This window comes from Schistocerca piceifrons, chromosome 1 (assembly GCF_021461385.2).
Source record: "Schistocerca piceifrons isolate TAMUIC-IGC-003096 chromosome 1, iqSchPice1.1, whole genome shotgun sequence".
Taxonomy (NCBI): domain Eukaryota; kingdom Metazoa; phylum Arthropoda; class Insecta; order Orthoptera; family Acrididae; genus Schistocerca; species Schistocerca piceifrons.
In genome coordinates this window covers 823,673,999-823,690,257 of record NC_060138.1, presented here as the reverse complement: position 1 = coordinate 823,690,257, position 16,259 = coordinate 823,673,999, and the positions used below count along the sequence as shown (strand labels likewise).

At 39.7% G+C, this 16,259-nt stretch overlaps 1 protein-coding gene across 1 annotated transcript in view; it reads right to left on the bottom strand.

Moving 5' to 3' along the window:
- The window catches only part of LOC124714444 (transcription initiation factor TFIID subunit 2), a 133,413-nt gene that overhangs the window by 83,564 nt on the left and 33,590 nt on the right, over positions 1-16,259 (bottom strand). Inside the window, exon 11 of the mRNA XM_047243021.1 lies at positions 13,962-14,214. Within this exon, the coding sequence (XP_047098977.1) occupies positions 13,962-14,214 (253 nt within the window). The remainder of the gene's footprint in view (positions 1-13,961; positions 14,215-16,259) is intronic.

The following is a 16,259-nucleotide window of genomic DNA, read 5'->3' as shown; positions in this document are numbered from 1 at the left end:
GGGAAAGCTGAAAGGTGGAAGGAGTCTATGGAGGATCGGTATATGGGAGATAAATTTGAAGGCAATATTGTATAAAAGGAAGTGCACGAGGATGAAGATGAGAGGGGAGATACGATACTGCAGGAAGAATTTGACAGAGCTCTGATAGATTTAAGTGGAAACGAGGCCCTGGGAGTAGACGATATTCTGTTAGAGCTACTGATAGCCTTCGGAGAGCCAGCCATAACAGAACCCTTCCATCTGGTGTGCAAAAGGTATGAGACAGGTGAAATATCCTCAGACTTCAAGGAGAATGTAATAATCCCAATTCCAAAGTTAGCACGTGCTCATAGGTGTGAAAATTAGTGAACTATCAGTTTAATATGTCATGGTTGCAAAATACTGTAAAGTACAGAAAAATGGAAAAACTGATACACTACTGGCCATTAAAAGTGCTACACCAGGAAGAAATGCAGATGATAAACGGGTATTCACTGGACAAATATATTATACCAGAACTGAGATGTGATTACATTTTCACGCAATTTGAGTGCATAGATCCTGAGAAATAAGTACCCAGAACAACCACCTCTGGCCGCAACAACGGCCTTGATACGCCTGGGCATTGAGTCAAACAGAGCTTGGATAGCGTATACAGGTACAGCTGCCCATGCAGCTTCAACACAATACCACAGTTCATCAAGAGTAGTGACTGATGTATTGTGACGAGACAGTTGCTTGGCCACCATTGACCAGACATTTTCAATTGGTAAGAGATCTGGAGAATGTGCTGGCCAGGGCAGCAGTCAAACATTTTCTGTATCCAGAAAAGGCCCGTACAGGACCTGCAACTGCGATTGTGCATTATCCTGCTGAAATGTGAGGTTTCACAGGGACCGAATGAAGGATAGAGCCACAGGTTGTAACACATCTGAAATGTAACGTCCACTGTTCAAAGTGCCGTCAATGCGAACAAGAGGCGACCGAGACATGTAACCGATGACACCCCATACCATCATGCCGGGTGATACGCCAGTATGGCGGGTGATACGCCAGTATGGCAATGACGAATACCCGCTTCCAATGTGCATTCACCGCGATGTTGCCAAACACGGATGCGACCATCATGATGCTGTAAACAGAACATGGATTCATCCGAAAAAATGATGTTTTGCCATTCGTGCACCCGGGTTCATCGTCGAGTACACCATCGCAGGCACTCCTGTCTGTGATGCAGCGTCAAGGGTAACCGCAGCCACGGTCTCCGAGCTGATAGTCCATCAGCTGCAAACGTCATCGAACTGTTCGTGCAGATGGTTGTTGTCTTGCAAACGTCCCCATCTGTTGACTCAGGGATCAAGACATGGCTGCACGATCCATTACAGCCATGCAGATAACATGCCTGTCATCTTGACTGCTAGTGATATGAGGCCATTGGGATCCAGCACAGCGATCCATATTACCCTCCTGAACCCTGCAATTCCATATTCTGCTAACAGTCATTGGACTTTGACCAACGCGAGCAGCAATGTCGCAATACGATAAACCGCAATCGCGATAGGCTACAATCTGACCTTTATCAAAACTCTGAAACGTGATGGTATGCATTTCTCCTCCTTACACGAGGCATCACAACAACATTTCATCAGGCAATGCCAGTCAACTGCTGTTTGTGTATGAAAAATCGGTTGGAAACTTTCCTCATGTCAGCACATTGTAGGTGTCGCCACCAGCACCAACCTTGTGTGAATGCTCTGAAAAGCTAATCATTTGCATATCACAGCATCTTCTTCCTGTCGGTTAAATTTCGCGTCTGTAGCACGTCATCTTTGTGGTGTAGCAATTTTAATGGCCAGTAGTGTAGAAGTCGACTTCAGGAAAGGTAAGTTTGGATTCCAGAGAAATGTAGGAATACACAAGGCAATACTGACCTTACGACTTAACTTAGAAGGTAGATTAAGTAAAAGTAAGCCTACATTTATAGCACTTGTAGTCTTAGAGAAAGCTTTCGACAATGTTGACTGGAATACTCTGTTTGAAATTCTGAATCTAGCAGGAGTAAAATATATAGAGCGAAAGGCTATTTACAATTTGTGCAAAAACCAGACGCCTGTAATAAGAGATGAGGGTCCTGAAAGGGAAGCATTGGTTGAGAAAGGAGTCAAACAGGGTTGCTGCCTATCCCTGGTGTTATTCAATCTGTACATGAACAAGTAGTAAAGGAAACCAAAGAAAAATTTGGAGCAGGAATTAAAGTTCAGGGAAAAGAAATAAAAACTTTGAGCTTTGTCGATGACATTGTAGTTCTGTCAGATGCAGCAAACGACTTTGAAGGGCAGTTGAGCGGAATGGGCAATGTATTGAAATGTGGGTATAAAATGATCAACAGTAAAACGAAACCAAAGGTAATGGAATTAGATCAGGTCATGCTTTGGGAATCAGACTAGGAAACGAGACACTTAAAGCAGTACACGAGTTTTGCTATTTGGGCAGCAAAACAACTGATAATGGTCAAAGCAGAGAGGATTTAAGATGTAGACCTGAAATGACAAGAAAAGAATTCCTGAAGAAGAGAAATTTTTAACATCAAATATAGATTTAAGAGTTAGGAAGTCTTTTCTGAAAGTATTTGTGTGGAGTGTTGCCATGTATGGAAGTGAAATATGGACAATAACAGTTTAGACAAAACGACAATAGAAGCTTTCAAAATATGGTGCTACAGAAGAATGTTGAAGATTAGATGGGTAGTCACATAACTAATGAGGAGGTACTGAATAGTATTGGGAAGACAAGAAATTTGTGGTACTACTTGACCAAAAGAAGGGATGGGTTGATAGGACACATCCTGAGACACCAACGGATCACCAACTTATAACTGGATGGAAGTGTAGGAGGCAAAAATCGTACAGGGAGACCAAAAGATGACTATAGTAAGCAGATTCAGAAGGATGTAGGATGCTGTAGTTACTCAGAGATGAAGCAGTTCGCACAGGATAGAGTAGCATGGAGGGGTGCATCAAACCAGTCTTTGGACCGAAGACCACAACAACAACAACAGATCAGGAATAACAGTGGGCCTATAACACTTCCTTGGGGAATGCCAGGTATTACTTCTGTTTTACTCAATGACTTTCCATCAGTTATTATGAACTGTGACATTTCCGACAGGAAATCATGAATCTAGTCGCACAATTGAGATGATACTCCATAGGCATGCAATTTAATTAGAAGTCACTTGTGAGGAATGGTGTCAAAAGCCTTCTGGAAATCTAAAAATATGGAATCAATTTGACATGTCCTGTTGATAGCACTCATTACTTCATGAGAATAAAAACCTAACTGTGTTTTAAAAGAACAATATTTTCTGAATCCATGTTGGCTATTTGTCAATAAATCACTTTCTTTGAGGTGATTCATAATGTCTGAGCACAGTATATCTTCCAAAACCCTACTGCAAATTGATTTTAGTAATATGAGAAGAATGCTGAAGATTAGATGGGTAGATCACATAACTAATGAGGAAGTATTGAATAGGATTGGGGAGAAGAGAAGTTTGTGGCACACCTTGACCAGAAGAAGGGATCGGTTGGTAGGACATGTTCTGAGGCATCAAGGGATCACCAATTTAGTATTGGAGGGCAGCGTGGAGGGTAAAAATCGTAGAGGGAGACCAAGAGATGAATACACTAAGCAGATTCAGAAGGATGTAGGTTGCAGTAGGTACTGGGAGATGAAAAAGCTTGCACAGGATAGAGTAGCATGGAGAGCTGCATCAGACCAGTCTCAGGACTGAAGACCACAACAACAACAACAATATGAGTCTGTAATTCTGTGGATTTCTCCTGTTTCCTTTCTTAAGGCAGGTCCACACTGAGCACGCCGTGTCGCACCACGCTGCACAGAACGGCTCTGCACGCTCAGTGTGGACGGCGAACTGCGCTGCACCGCGTCGTGCCGCGCCGCGCAGTTTTCCAGCTGTTGTCGGTACATCAAAGGAAGTGACGCGTTTGCATGCGCTCAGTTTAGACAGGGCTTCGGCTCGCTCCATCTTCAGACCATGCGCACGCTCCAACTGGAACATAGTGCACGCCTCGGAGCAGCGTGGCGGGGCGCGGATGGCACACTCCTCTCTGTTACAGCGGTGCGCGAGGTGCAGCAGCACGGCGCAGCGTCCTTAGTGTGGACCCGCCTTTAGGTATTGGGGCGACTTGTGCAAACTTGTGGATCTTTCTATGCGTGAGTGGTTGTATATGACTGCTATTATATCGGCATACTCTGAAAGGACCCTGACTGGTATACAATGTGGACAAGAATCCTTGTCTTTCTTAAGTGGTTTAAGATGTTTCGCGATGCTGAGGGTATGTACTTCTATGTTACTCATGCTGGCAGTTATTCTCATTTCAAATTCTGAAATATTTACTTCATCTTCTTTTGTTAAGGAATTTTGGAAAACCATGTTTAGTAACTCTGCTTTAGTGGCACTTTCACCAATAACATCATCATTGTTATTATGCAGTGAAGGTATTGACTATGTCTTGCAGCTGGTGTATTTTACATACGACCAGAATCTTTGGGTTTTCTGCCAGATTTTGAAGCAGAGTTTCATTGTGGAAACTATTAAAAGCATCTCACATTGAAGTTTGTGCTAAATTTTGAGCTTCTGTGAAATTTTGGCGATCTTGGGGGATTTTGCATTCTTTTAAATTTCATATTCATAATATTGATTAAATTAGTATTTCCTCACCAGCATATTAATACCACATGTTATAACAGAACCTTCTGTACTCTCGTTGTTATTTATCTGACCTTTGCTGCTTGACCCAAGGTATAACCTGTTTCTTTTAATATTTGCCAATGACTGAATGTGCAAAACAGTTTGTTTACTCATGAATCAAACAAAGGGTGGCCAATAACATAAAAATGGCAGTTGACAATAGCCACTTGCATTTGCACAGTCACATTAGTATTCATTGCACCAATACCCAACAGGAGGAAAAGCTCAGATCAAAAAAACTGCATGAAAGAATTAGTACAGGCACTTCAAAATTGAGATGAATTTGCAGTTTACGGAGAGCATGTTCCGAATAACTTCAGCAAGAAAATAATGATGTTTTTCTATAACTACAAATGAGATATTATAGAAGGATAATGAATTCAAATGTTCCAAGTAACACACCACTTGAGATAACAGCACCTCCAAACCATTCTTTGCCATCAACATCCTAAAGCACAAATAGCAATCATTTATTCTCTCCTAACTCTTCCTTTCTTTTGTCACAACATCATGAAACCCTCATCGGAAATTCAGAGGCCCCTCATAACCAAATTGTACAAGTACTGTTAGACATATTTAAGTAATACGCATAAATGTAGCTGATAAAGTTGTATTCTTTAAAGAATCATTATTAAAATATCCTGTCAATAAAAATAGTATTATCTTTAGCTTCACAGAGCCTTTCAATGAAATAATTATGGCTTCATGCATATCTGGGACTACACATGAAATCATTTATTTTGAAATTTTAAATATATACAACAGGCTGGTGAAATATTCACCACTGGCAAGAAACCAGAGTGTGACAGCTAGTTTGACTGAGGCTGGAATAGCTTCTCTACATAAAGTGTACTATTTTGAAATATTTTCTGCAACCATCTGCAGAAGGATTTAGAAACTGGCAGGCCACATTCCTAAACAATTATGAAACTGATATCATCATACAGTTTCAATTTTTTTAGTAGATTCATGGCAAAAATAATACCACCTGAATGTAGAGCTCACATCCAATAACATTTACGTTCTTCTTTTTAAATAATATTAAATTAGTTAGGCACAAATTAAATGCACAGAAATCAATTTCTTGAGGTGCCACATTCTTATTTCTGTTGTGCAACTGTATCCCTAGGTGCAGATAAATGACTCTGTATAGTGACTGATACAATAAACTGTATTGCAAATGTCCCTATACAATATGTTAAGTAAGGGAAAGACAACCATTTACCTACAGCAGACTGGTGTGTGGTGTGCAAAAACACATAATAGAAAGCAGTTAACACTAGGTTTCAAGTTAATGCTCTTTTTCTAGTAAGAGTAGAAATCTTCACACAGCACCCAAACCTGTGGTAGTGGCAAGACTTTGGGTGTCTGTGGCCATGTGCTTGAATGTGCATATATTCTTACTAGCAAAAGAGCAAGACCTCAAAAGTGAGTGGTAATTGTTTTCTATTGTGTGATTCTGTGCACCACACACCAGTCCTCTACAGAAAAGTGGCCTTTCTCTTATTTTACATATTTTTCCATCCATGAATTTCTGTTATTATTTTCGATATAATGGAGGGAAACATTCCACGTGGGAAAAATTATATATAAAAACAAAGATGAGGTGACTTACCGAACAAAAGCGCTGGCAGGTCGATAGACACACAAACAAACACAAACATACACACAAAATTCAAGCTTTCGCAACAAACTGTTGCCTCATCAGGAAAGAGGGAAGGAGAGGGGAAGACAAAAGGAAGTGGGTTTTAAGGGAGAGGGTAAGGAGTCATTCCAATCCCGGGAGCGGAAAGACTTACCTTAGGGGGAAAAAAGGACAGGTATACACTCGCACACACGCACATATCCATCCACACATACAGACACAAGCAGACATATTTAAAGACCAACAGAAAGAGGAAAATAAGACGACAGAAAAGATTTCGAAATGCAACAGTGACAATAACAAACGTAATTGTTGGATTCAAATTAATGATATCAATATAATGGAAGGAAACATTCCACGTAGGAAAAATTATATATAAAAACAAAGATGAGGTGACTTACCGAACAAAAGCGCTGGCAGGTCGATAGACACACAAACAAACACAAACATACACACAAAATTCAAGCTTTCGCAACAAACTGTTGCCTCATCAGGAAAGAGGGAAGGAGAGGGGAAGACGAAAGGAAGTGGGTTTTAAGGGAGAGGGTAAGGAGTCATTCCAATCCCGGGAGCGGAAAGACTTACCTTAGGGGGAAAAAAGGACAGGTATACAGTCGCACACACGCACATATCCATCCACACATACAGACACAAGCAGACATATTTAAAGACCAACAGAAAGAGGAAAATAAGACGACAGAAAAGATTTCGAAATGCAACAGTGACAATAACAAACGTAATTGTTGGATTCAAATTAATGATATCAATATAATGGAAGGAAACATTCCACGTAGGAAAAATTATATATAAAAACAAAGATGAGGTGACTTACCGAACAAAAGCGCTGGCAGGTCGATAGACACACAAACAAACACAAACATACACACAAAATTCAAGCTTTCGCAACAAACTGTTGCCTCATCAGGAAAGAGGGAAGGAGAGGGGAAGACGAAAGGAAGTGGGTTTTAAGGGAGAGGGTAAGGAGTCATTCCAATCCCGGGAGCGGAAAGACTTACCTTAGGGGGAAAAAAGGACAGGTATACACTCGCACACACGCACATATCCATCCACACATACAGACACAAGCAGACATATGGATATGTGCGTGTGTGCGAGTGTATACCTGTCCTTTTTTCCCCCTAAGGTAAGTCTTTCCGCTCCCGGGATTGGAATGACTCCTTACCCTCTCCCTTAAAACCCACTTCCTTTCGTCTTCCCCTCTCCTTCCCTCTTTCCTGATGAGGCAACAGTTTGTTGCGAAAGCTTGAATTTTGTGTGTATGTTTGTGTTTGTTTGTGTGTCTATCGACCTGCCAGCGCTTTTGTTCGGTAAGTCACCTCATCTTTGTTTTTATATGTTAATATTTTCGGTATAAAGTGTCACACAACTTTGTTGTTAAGCATGTATGTGCATTTATGGTGACATTCTTGGAGTAGCCTAAGCACATCAAATGTCTCTTTGTCAAAATATGGCATGAGTCAAACTGAATACCAGCACAGAATGCTTTGACAATGTGTCACCAAAATAGCTCCTCTTAGACCACAGTAATGACACTAGACGTGAAAATGCAAGTTACCCTTTCTAGTGTTCACAGTTCCCAATCACTTTAGTTTATTGGTATGGTGTGGCATGGCTTGGCAAGTTTCCAAGAAGTGTTTTTTGATAATATGATCACAACGGTGCAAATTCAGAAAAACTTAGACAAAAAGTGATCAGTTTTGATAGCTCTTTTCAACAACACTAATTTTTCCTCATATTCCCATTTGAAATTCTTGAGTTCCTTTTCTCATTTTTTTTTCTTTTTCCAGTAGTTTTCAGAGCTTTTAAGGTTTAGCATTCTATCTGGTTTTATTGGTTTGCCTAAAAGAGATTTTAGCCAAAAGGATTGGATGTATCACTTCTAGGAAAAAGTGCTTGTACAGTAGCTCTGAAGCATCTTGTGTAGAGGTTATATTAGCAGATGCCCACTTCATCACTTACATGTAAAGCAGATTAATAGTACAAGGTCTTGTCTGAAACAAGCAAGTTACTAACAGTGTGGCTGAAGACCATAAAAAGGGTATGTTGTGTGATCTTCTCTGTGGGTGAGCACATGCATATTTGGATTCATAGCTTCATTTCTATGAAGGTAGTGTTACAGCCATGGTACAGTGAGGAACAAGAACTTGAACTCTAGTGCCATAGAAGTCACATGAGTGATTTCTGCTACTAATGTTTTCTTGTGGACTGTATGAAGCTTTCACTTGCCCACACTGCGATCACGAATTTACAATTGCATACACATACCTTTTGTACACATTGTTTTTCAAGAATTTTTCAAAGCACACAGTATGGACTGTAATCATATTGAGTAGCCCTTAAAGTCATTTGGTCTTGAAGCTATTGAACATTTTTGGCTTTCCACACACTCATATATTTAGTTACTTAGTATGCTTCCTGTCAATGTGTCAACATTTGAAGCCATCTGTATGTAAAGTGGTAGTCTACACTCTATCAGAGTAATCTATTGAAGTATTGAAGGTCCTGGTAGAAAAGGGTGACAAGGGAGAGGGTGTAGATGGTGGAGGGGTGGGGAGGCTAATGTTTTCACAAATGAGAGCTATGTAGGTTGGACAAAAAGACTGCCTGGGTGATTTGTTTCTCCACAAACTCTCTAGGGTGGCTGTGGTAGGAAAGCTTGAGAGAGGTTATTAGTATAGGTGTTGCGGGATTTGATATTGAAGCAGATATATTTACCAAAGAGGCACACGCTTTAAGAAATGCTCCATTCTCTGTCCACTCGTCTCTTACAGGGTGCCTAAAGGATGCTGCATTCTCGGATAGTTATTCAATAATTCAAGCAAATCACACTAATAGTTTTTACTGCAATAAAGGAGATTGACAATACTTAACTTTGTATTACAAGAATGTGTCACAAGCGATAGGCGACATTCAAAAAGTCGATGTCTTTCTCTATATACTATGTCTATACAAGCAATGGATATGGATCACTAATAACTGTTATCGTAGTGCTCTTCTAGTGTAGGTCTAGTACTGTGTGCCCGAATCTAGCAGGAGCTATTGGCTGACATTGTCTCATAGCCTTCTCTGCTCTTGTGTTCATCTTCATGCCGGCACTTGTCGATACACCAAAACATACATCATCTAATTGATTGAATGCATCAACATACACAGATGAAATGTCTAACATACACAGATGAACTGTCTAACTTAGGGACATCCAGTTACTCAACATTCTTTACAGCATGCCTGCTACATCTCTATCATACTAGCCACCTGGATCAATCCACTAAGCAACAATCTCCCCCCAAACTAACTAACTATCACTCTCTCTCTCTCTCTCTCTCTCTCTCTCTCTCTCTCTCTCTCTCTCTCACACACACACACACACACACACACACACACACACACACACACACACACACACATGCATTACTCTTACCACTTTTCATTTTCTCTTCCTCCATCAATATTTCCCAGACTGTCCTTCCTGTAACATGCACCGTGCTTACCAATGTAGTATGTTTGATTTCACATTCTGACACTTTTCCTTTGTCTTTACCTTCTTTCCTTCTCATAACGGACATAGGGTCTGAGCAACCTATCACCTGTTTGCCTTCTTTCCAACCTCATCCAAAAATCTTGCTTTCCTTAAAAAAGGATGATGTATAGTTCTGATGATGAAAAGTATAATTTTATTTTAAGTGTTTCCCTAACCGATACTTGGAATTATACCACCTGAAGCACAATTTTTTTCCAGTCTGTTCTTTATGTGAGATGGTTGAAAAATTTCACAATTTATTTCTGATTCTCTACCATAATATGTTGTTGTTGTTGTTGTTGTTTGGTGTTGTGGTCTTGAGTCTGGAGACTGGTTTGGTGCAGCTCTCCATGCTACTCTATCCTGTGCAAGCTTCTTCATCTCCCAGTAACTACTGCAACCTACATCCTTCTGAATCTGCTTAGTGTATTCATATCTTCGTCTACCTCTATGATTTTTACCCTCCACGCTGCCCTCCAATACTAAATTGGTGATCCCTTGATGCCTCAGAACATGTCCTACCAACCGATCCCTTCTTCTAGTCAGGTTGTGCCACAAATTTCTCTTCTCCCCAATCCTATTCAATACCTCCTCATTAGTTATGTGATCTACCCATCTAATCTTCAGCATTCTTCTGTAGCACCACATTTCAAAAGCTTCTATTCTCTTCTTGTCCAAACTATTTATCGTCCATGTTTCACTTCCATACATGGCTACACTCCATACAAATACTTTCAGAAATGACTTCCTGACACTTAGATCTATACTCAATGTTAACAAATTTCTCTTCTTCAGAAACACTTTCCTTGCCATTGCCAGTCTATATTTTATATCCTCTCTACTTTGACCATCATCAGTTATCTTGCTCCCAATATAGCAAAATTCCTTTACTACTTTAAGTGTCTCATTTCCTAATCTAATTCCCTTAGCATCACCTGAGTTAATTCGACTACATTCCATTATCCTCATTTTGCTTTTGTTAATGTTCATCTTATATCCTCCTTTCAAGACACTATCCATTCCGTTCAACTGCTCTAGCAAGTCCTTTGCTGTCTCTGACAGAATTACAATGTCCCTGGCGAACCTCAGAGTTTCTATTTCTTCTCCATGGATTTTAATACCTACTCCAAATTTTTCGTTTGTTTCCTTCACTGCTTGCTCAATATACAAATTGAATAACATCGGGGAGAGGCTACAACCCTGTCTCACTCCCTTCCCAACCACTCTTCACTTTCATGCCCCTCGACTTTTATAACTGCCATCTGGTTTCTGTACAAATTGTAAATAGCCTTTCGCTCCCTGTTTTTTATCCCTGTCACCTTTAGAATTTGAAAGAGAGTATTCCAGTCAACATTGTCAAAAGCTTTCACTAAGTCTACAAATGCTAAAAACGTAGGTTTGCCTTTTCTTAATCTAGCTTCTAAGATAAGTCGTAGGGTCAGTATTGCCTCACATGTTCCAATATTTCTACGGAATCCAAACTGATTTCCCCCGAGTTCGGCTTCTAATAGTTTATCCATTCGTCTGTAAAGAATTTGCGTTAGTATTTTGCACCCATGACTTATTAAACTGATAGTTCAGTAATTTTCGCATCTGTCAACACCTGCTTTCTTTGGGATTGGAATTATTATTGTATTCTTCTTGAAATCTGAGGGTATTTTGCCTGTTTCATATATCTTGCTCACCAGATGGTAGAGTTTTGTCAGGACTGGCTGTCCCAAGGCTGTCAATAGTTCTAATGGAATGTTGTCTACTCCCGGGGCCTTGTTTCGACTTAGGTCTTTCAGTGCTCTGTTAAACTCTTCACAGAGTATCGTATCTCCCATTTCATCTTCAACTACATGCTCTTCCATTCCCATAATATTATCCTCAAGTACATTGCCCTTGTATAGACCCTCTATATACTCCTTCCACCTTTCTGCTTTCCCTTCGTTGCTTAGAACTGGGATTCCATCTGAGCTCTTCATATTCATACAAGTGGTTCTCTTTTCTCCAAAGGTCTCTTTAATTTTCCAGTAGGCAGTATCTACCTTACCCCTGGTGAGATAAGCCTCTACATCCTTACATTTGTCCTCTAGCCATCCCTGCTTAGCCACTTTACACTTCCTGTCAATCTCACTTTTGAGACGTTTGTATTACTTTTTGCCTGCTTCATTTACTGCATTTTTATATTTTCTCCTTTCGTCAGTTATGTTCAATATTTCTTCTGTTACCCAAGGATTTCTAGTAGCCCTCGTCTTTTTACCTAGTTTATCCTCTGCTGCCTTCACTACTTCATCCCTCAAAGCTACCCATCCTTCTTCTACTGTATTTCTTTCCCCCATTCCTGTCAATTGTTCCCTTATGCTCTCCCTGAAACTCTGTGCAACCTCTGGTTTAGTCAGTTTATCCAGGACCCATCTCCTTAAATTCCCATCTTTTTGCAGTTTCTTCAGTTGTAATCTACAGTTCATAACCAAAAGACTGTGGTCAGAGTCCACATCTGCCCCTGGAAATGTCTTACAATTTAAAAACTGGTTCCTAATTCTCTGTCTTACCATTATATAATCTATCTGAAACCTGTCAGTATCTCCAGGCTTCTTCCGTGTATACAACCTTCTTTTATGATTCTTGAACCAAGTGTTAGCTATGATTAAGTTGTGCTCTGTCCAAAATTCTACCAGGCGGCTTCCTCTTTCATTTCTTCCCCCCAATCCATATTCACCTACTACGTTTCCTTCTCTCCCTTTTCCTACTACCGAATTCCAGTCACCCATGACTATTAAATTTGCATGTCCCTTCACTATCTGAATAATTTCTTTTATTGCATCATACATTTCTTCAATTTCTTCATCATCTGCAGAGCTAGTTGGCATATAAACTTGTACTACTGTAGTAGGCGTGGGCTTCGTGTGTATCTTGGCCACAATAATGTATTCGCTATGCTCTTTGTAGTAGCTTACCCGCACTCCTATTTTTTTATTCATTATTAAACCTACTCCTACATTACCCCTATTTGATTTTGTATTTATAGTCCTGTATTCGCCTGACCAAAAGTCTTGTTCCTCCTGCCACCGAACTTCACTAATTCCCACTATATCTAACTTTAACCTATCCATTTCCCTTTTCAAATTTTCTAACCTACCTGCCCGATTAAGGGATGTGACATTCCACACTCCGATCCGTAGAACACCAGTTTTCTTTCTCATGATAACAACGTCCTCGAGTAGTCCCCCGCCTGGAGATCCAAATGGGGGACTATTTTACCTCTGGAATATTTTACCCAAGAGGACGCCATCATCATTTAACCATACAGTAAAACTGCATGCCCTCAGGAAAATTTACAGCTGTAGTTTCCCCTTGCTTTCAGCCGTACGCAGTGCCAGCACAGCAAGGCCGTTTTGGTTAGTATTACAAGGCTAGATCAGTCAATCATCCAGACTGTTGCCCCTGCAACTATTGAAAAGGCTGCTGGCCCTCTTCAAGAACCACAAGTTTGTCTGGCCTCTCAACAGATACCCCTCCGTTGTGGTTGCACCTACAGTACGGCTATCTGTATTGCTGAGGCACGCAAGCCTCCCCACCAACAGCAAGGTCCATGGTTCATGGTGGGAGAGGGGGGGGGGGACCATAATATGTAAGACAGTGAAAATCACATAATATGTAAGACTGTGAAAACCACATCACTCTGAAATGATCAATATTCACCAAATGTGTATATTTTAAGATAAGTTCATTTCTGAAGAGAAAGCATCATAATTTCACGTTCATCTACTTCACTTAAGAAATATACAGTGGTGTTAGAAGAATATTCAAAATGCCCTCATTTAACTTCAAAATCAGAATCATAGCAACCAGATGATGAGTTCTTTCTACTGTACTGTCAAATTTGTGATGACAGTAATTTTTTTAGAAAGCACTGTGAAAAACAGTAACTACCTTCCAGTCATATTGAACTGTACTGATTCACTGTTTTTAAAAATAACTGGTAACAGATAATATTTTTAAAGCATAACAGGATACACAACCACTCATATACATACCTTTGTAAGGCAATGTGCTGCACGGCAACGTACTTTATAATATGTCTGTTCATTTTCTATAGTATCTGTGAGAGCGAGACGAGTAGGAGGAGTGGGAAATCTTTCTAGAGCTGCTATAGCTTCTATCTGTGCAGTAACATCTCTTTCATGGCGGAGTTGGTACTGCCACTGGTAATCTGGCTGTTCTATTGCACAAGAGCGCAACAGTGTCATGTCTGGATCCAGTCTTATCCACAACACAGGTGAGTCAGCACTGTAAGTACATTAATTACTATTACACACTCAGTTCATATCTTTCTAAGAGGAAATGAATCCTAACCCAAAACATGAAACATACATTTGCCTCCTAACAGTAAAAAAAATAAAATAACTTCCTAAATTTAAAAAGAGAGAGACCCACACAGGATGCACATGAAGATAAAAAACATAATTGTAGATTTTTTTCCAAAAAGCAATGTCTTGGTTGCAAAATAATGATTCTTTAATAAAGCATTTCTCCCTTTTGGAGCATCATCAGATTATATAGGATTCTGAAAATAAGCTTTCATCACATTGTGCAAGATAGAGCAAGGACCTTAAACAAGCTAACATCAGCTTATACAGAACTGAAGAGATAGGACCATGCTGCCACATCTGCAGAGGCTAGTGTGTTTAACGTGCACACACTATCTCACACAGTTTGATGAATGCTTATTTGTAGAATGCTACACAGTCTGATGATGCCCCATAAGGATGAAACACAATTAAATAATCATTACTTTGCAACCAAAACTTTTTTCTTTTTTAAATAATTTGTAAGGGTTCCTATATCAACCAGCCAATGGAGTGGTAAAGATTTTACAACTTTAGAGCGTCCTGAACCCAGCTATACAAATGCCTTTTCCATAATGTATACTACCAACAAAGGGGTTGGGTGGGGTGTCAGTTTATATATGCCGCAAAAAAGTTAAAAAAATACAAATGTTGTTATCTATTTTTCACTTTTATTAACAATATATTTTCAAAAGTTTTACTAATATATAAGTAGGGTCCAGAGCCATGAACATCTTTTAGTGCTGTCTTAGCAACACCAACACATCTCCGATAAGATACGCTACCAACAGGGGTGCAGGGTGTTACTTTATAACCACAAAAAATTTAAATTTTGTTAATTGTTGTTGACTTTTATTAACAACATACTTTTCAGAGAGATACTGATGTCTATGAAGGGTTAAGAAGCTGAAAATATTGAATATGACAATCGTGAAAAGTTGCATCTACTACTACATGCCAGTTAGACTTCGATATTTGGATTAAGTTTAACTGAAAAAATTACAACATTTAAAGAATCTGATAGAAGCATTAATTTAAAACAATAAATATTTTCTTTAAAATATCAAGTACATGACTAAAGTACAGTATTTACAAAAGGTGAGCATAAAGTAGCACACACCCCTCTCCCCTCCCTCTGTTGGTACTTCTAGGGTTAAAATATATCAGACTTCAGAGTGGAAGTGGGGAATGCAGGAGAAGTGGGTGGTGGGGGGGGGGGGGGGGGAGGAGGGAAGGATAGGGAGGGAGGGAGAGAAAAAAAAGGGGAGAGAGAGAGAGAGAGAGAGAGAGAGAGAGAGAGAGAGAGAGAGAGAGAGGAGTGGGGACAGGATGAGATAATAAAACATGTCTAGAAAAAAAAAGAAAAGAGAAAGAAAGAGATAGGAAGGAGACACAGTTGGGTTGGGCACAATGATGGAGAGAAGCGAACAGTAGCTAAGTACAGTGATAAGGGAAACATGTGAAAGAGGTCTGAAGTAAAAGAAGAGAAACAAATAAAAGCAAGAGAAACAGTAAACAGGCCTAACTTAAGTCCAGGTGGATAGAAAAAGCAGCATATATTTGAAAAGTGGCTTTTATCCACAAGTCTCATTAGTACTAGTTCTGGAGAAGCGAACCTAAATAACTTGAGTACTGATGAAACCAGCTAGCTTTTTCCTATCACAATATTGCCAGGAATTATTCAGTGATGGAGAACTTTTCTAGGTTCTCAGCAGATTTTTTTTTTTTTTTTTTTTTTTTTTTTTTATCAGCTTCCAGTCAAGTACTGTGATTTGCAATTGTTACACCATTATACTACATTGAACAGACTTTGCTGGGTAGCTAACTGCAATATAATATGGGAGGTTGCATTAACTAAACTGAAAGGCCACTACGTCAGACAGGTTTGACAATAGTATCTGTCAAGCATGTACAATCATTCATGCAGAAAAGTGAAACTGAACTGAACTTAAGGGGCCTTAGGCTCTCTGTAGTTTGTAACAGATT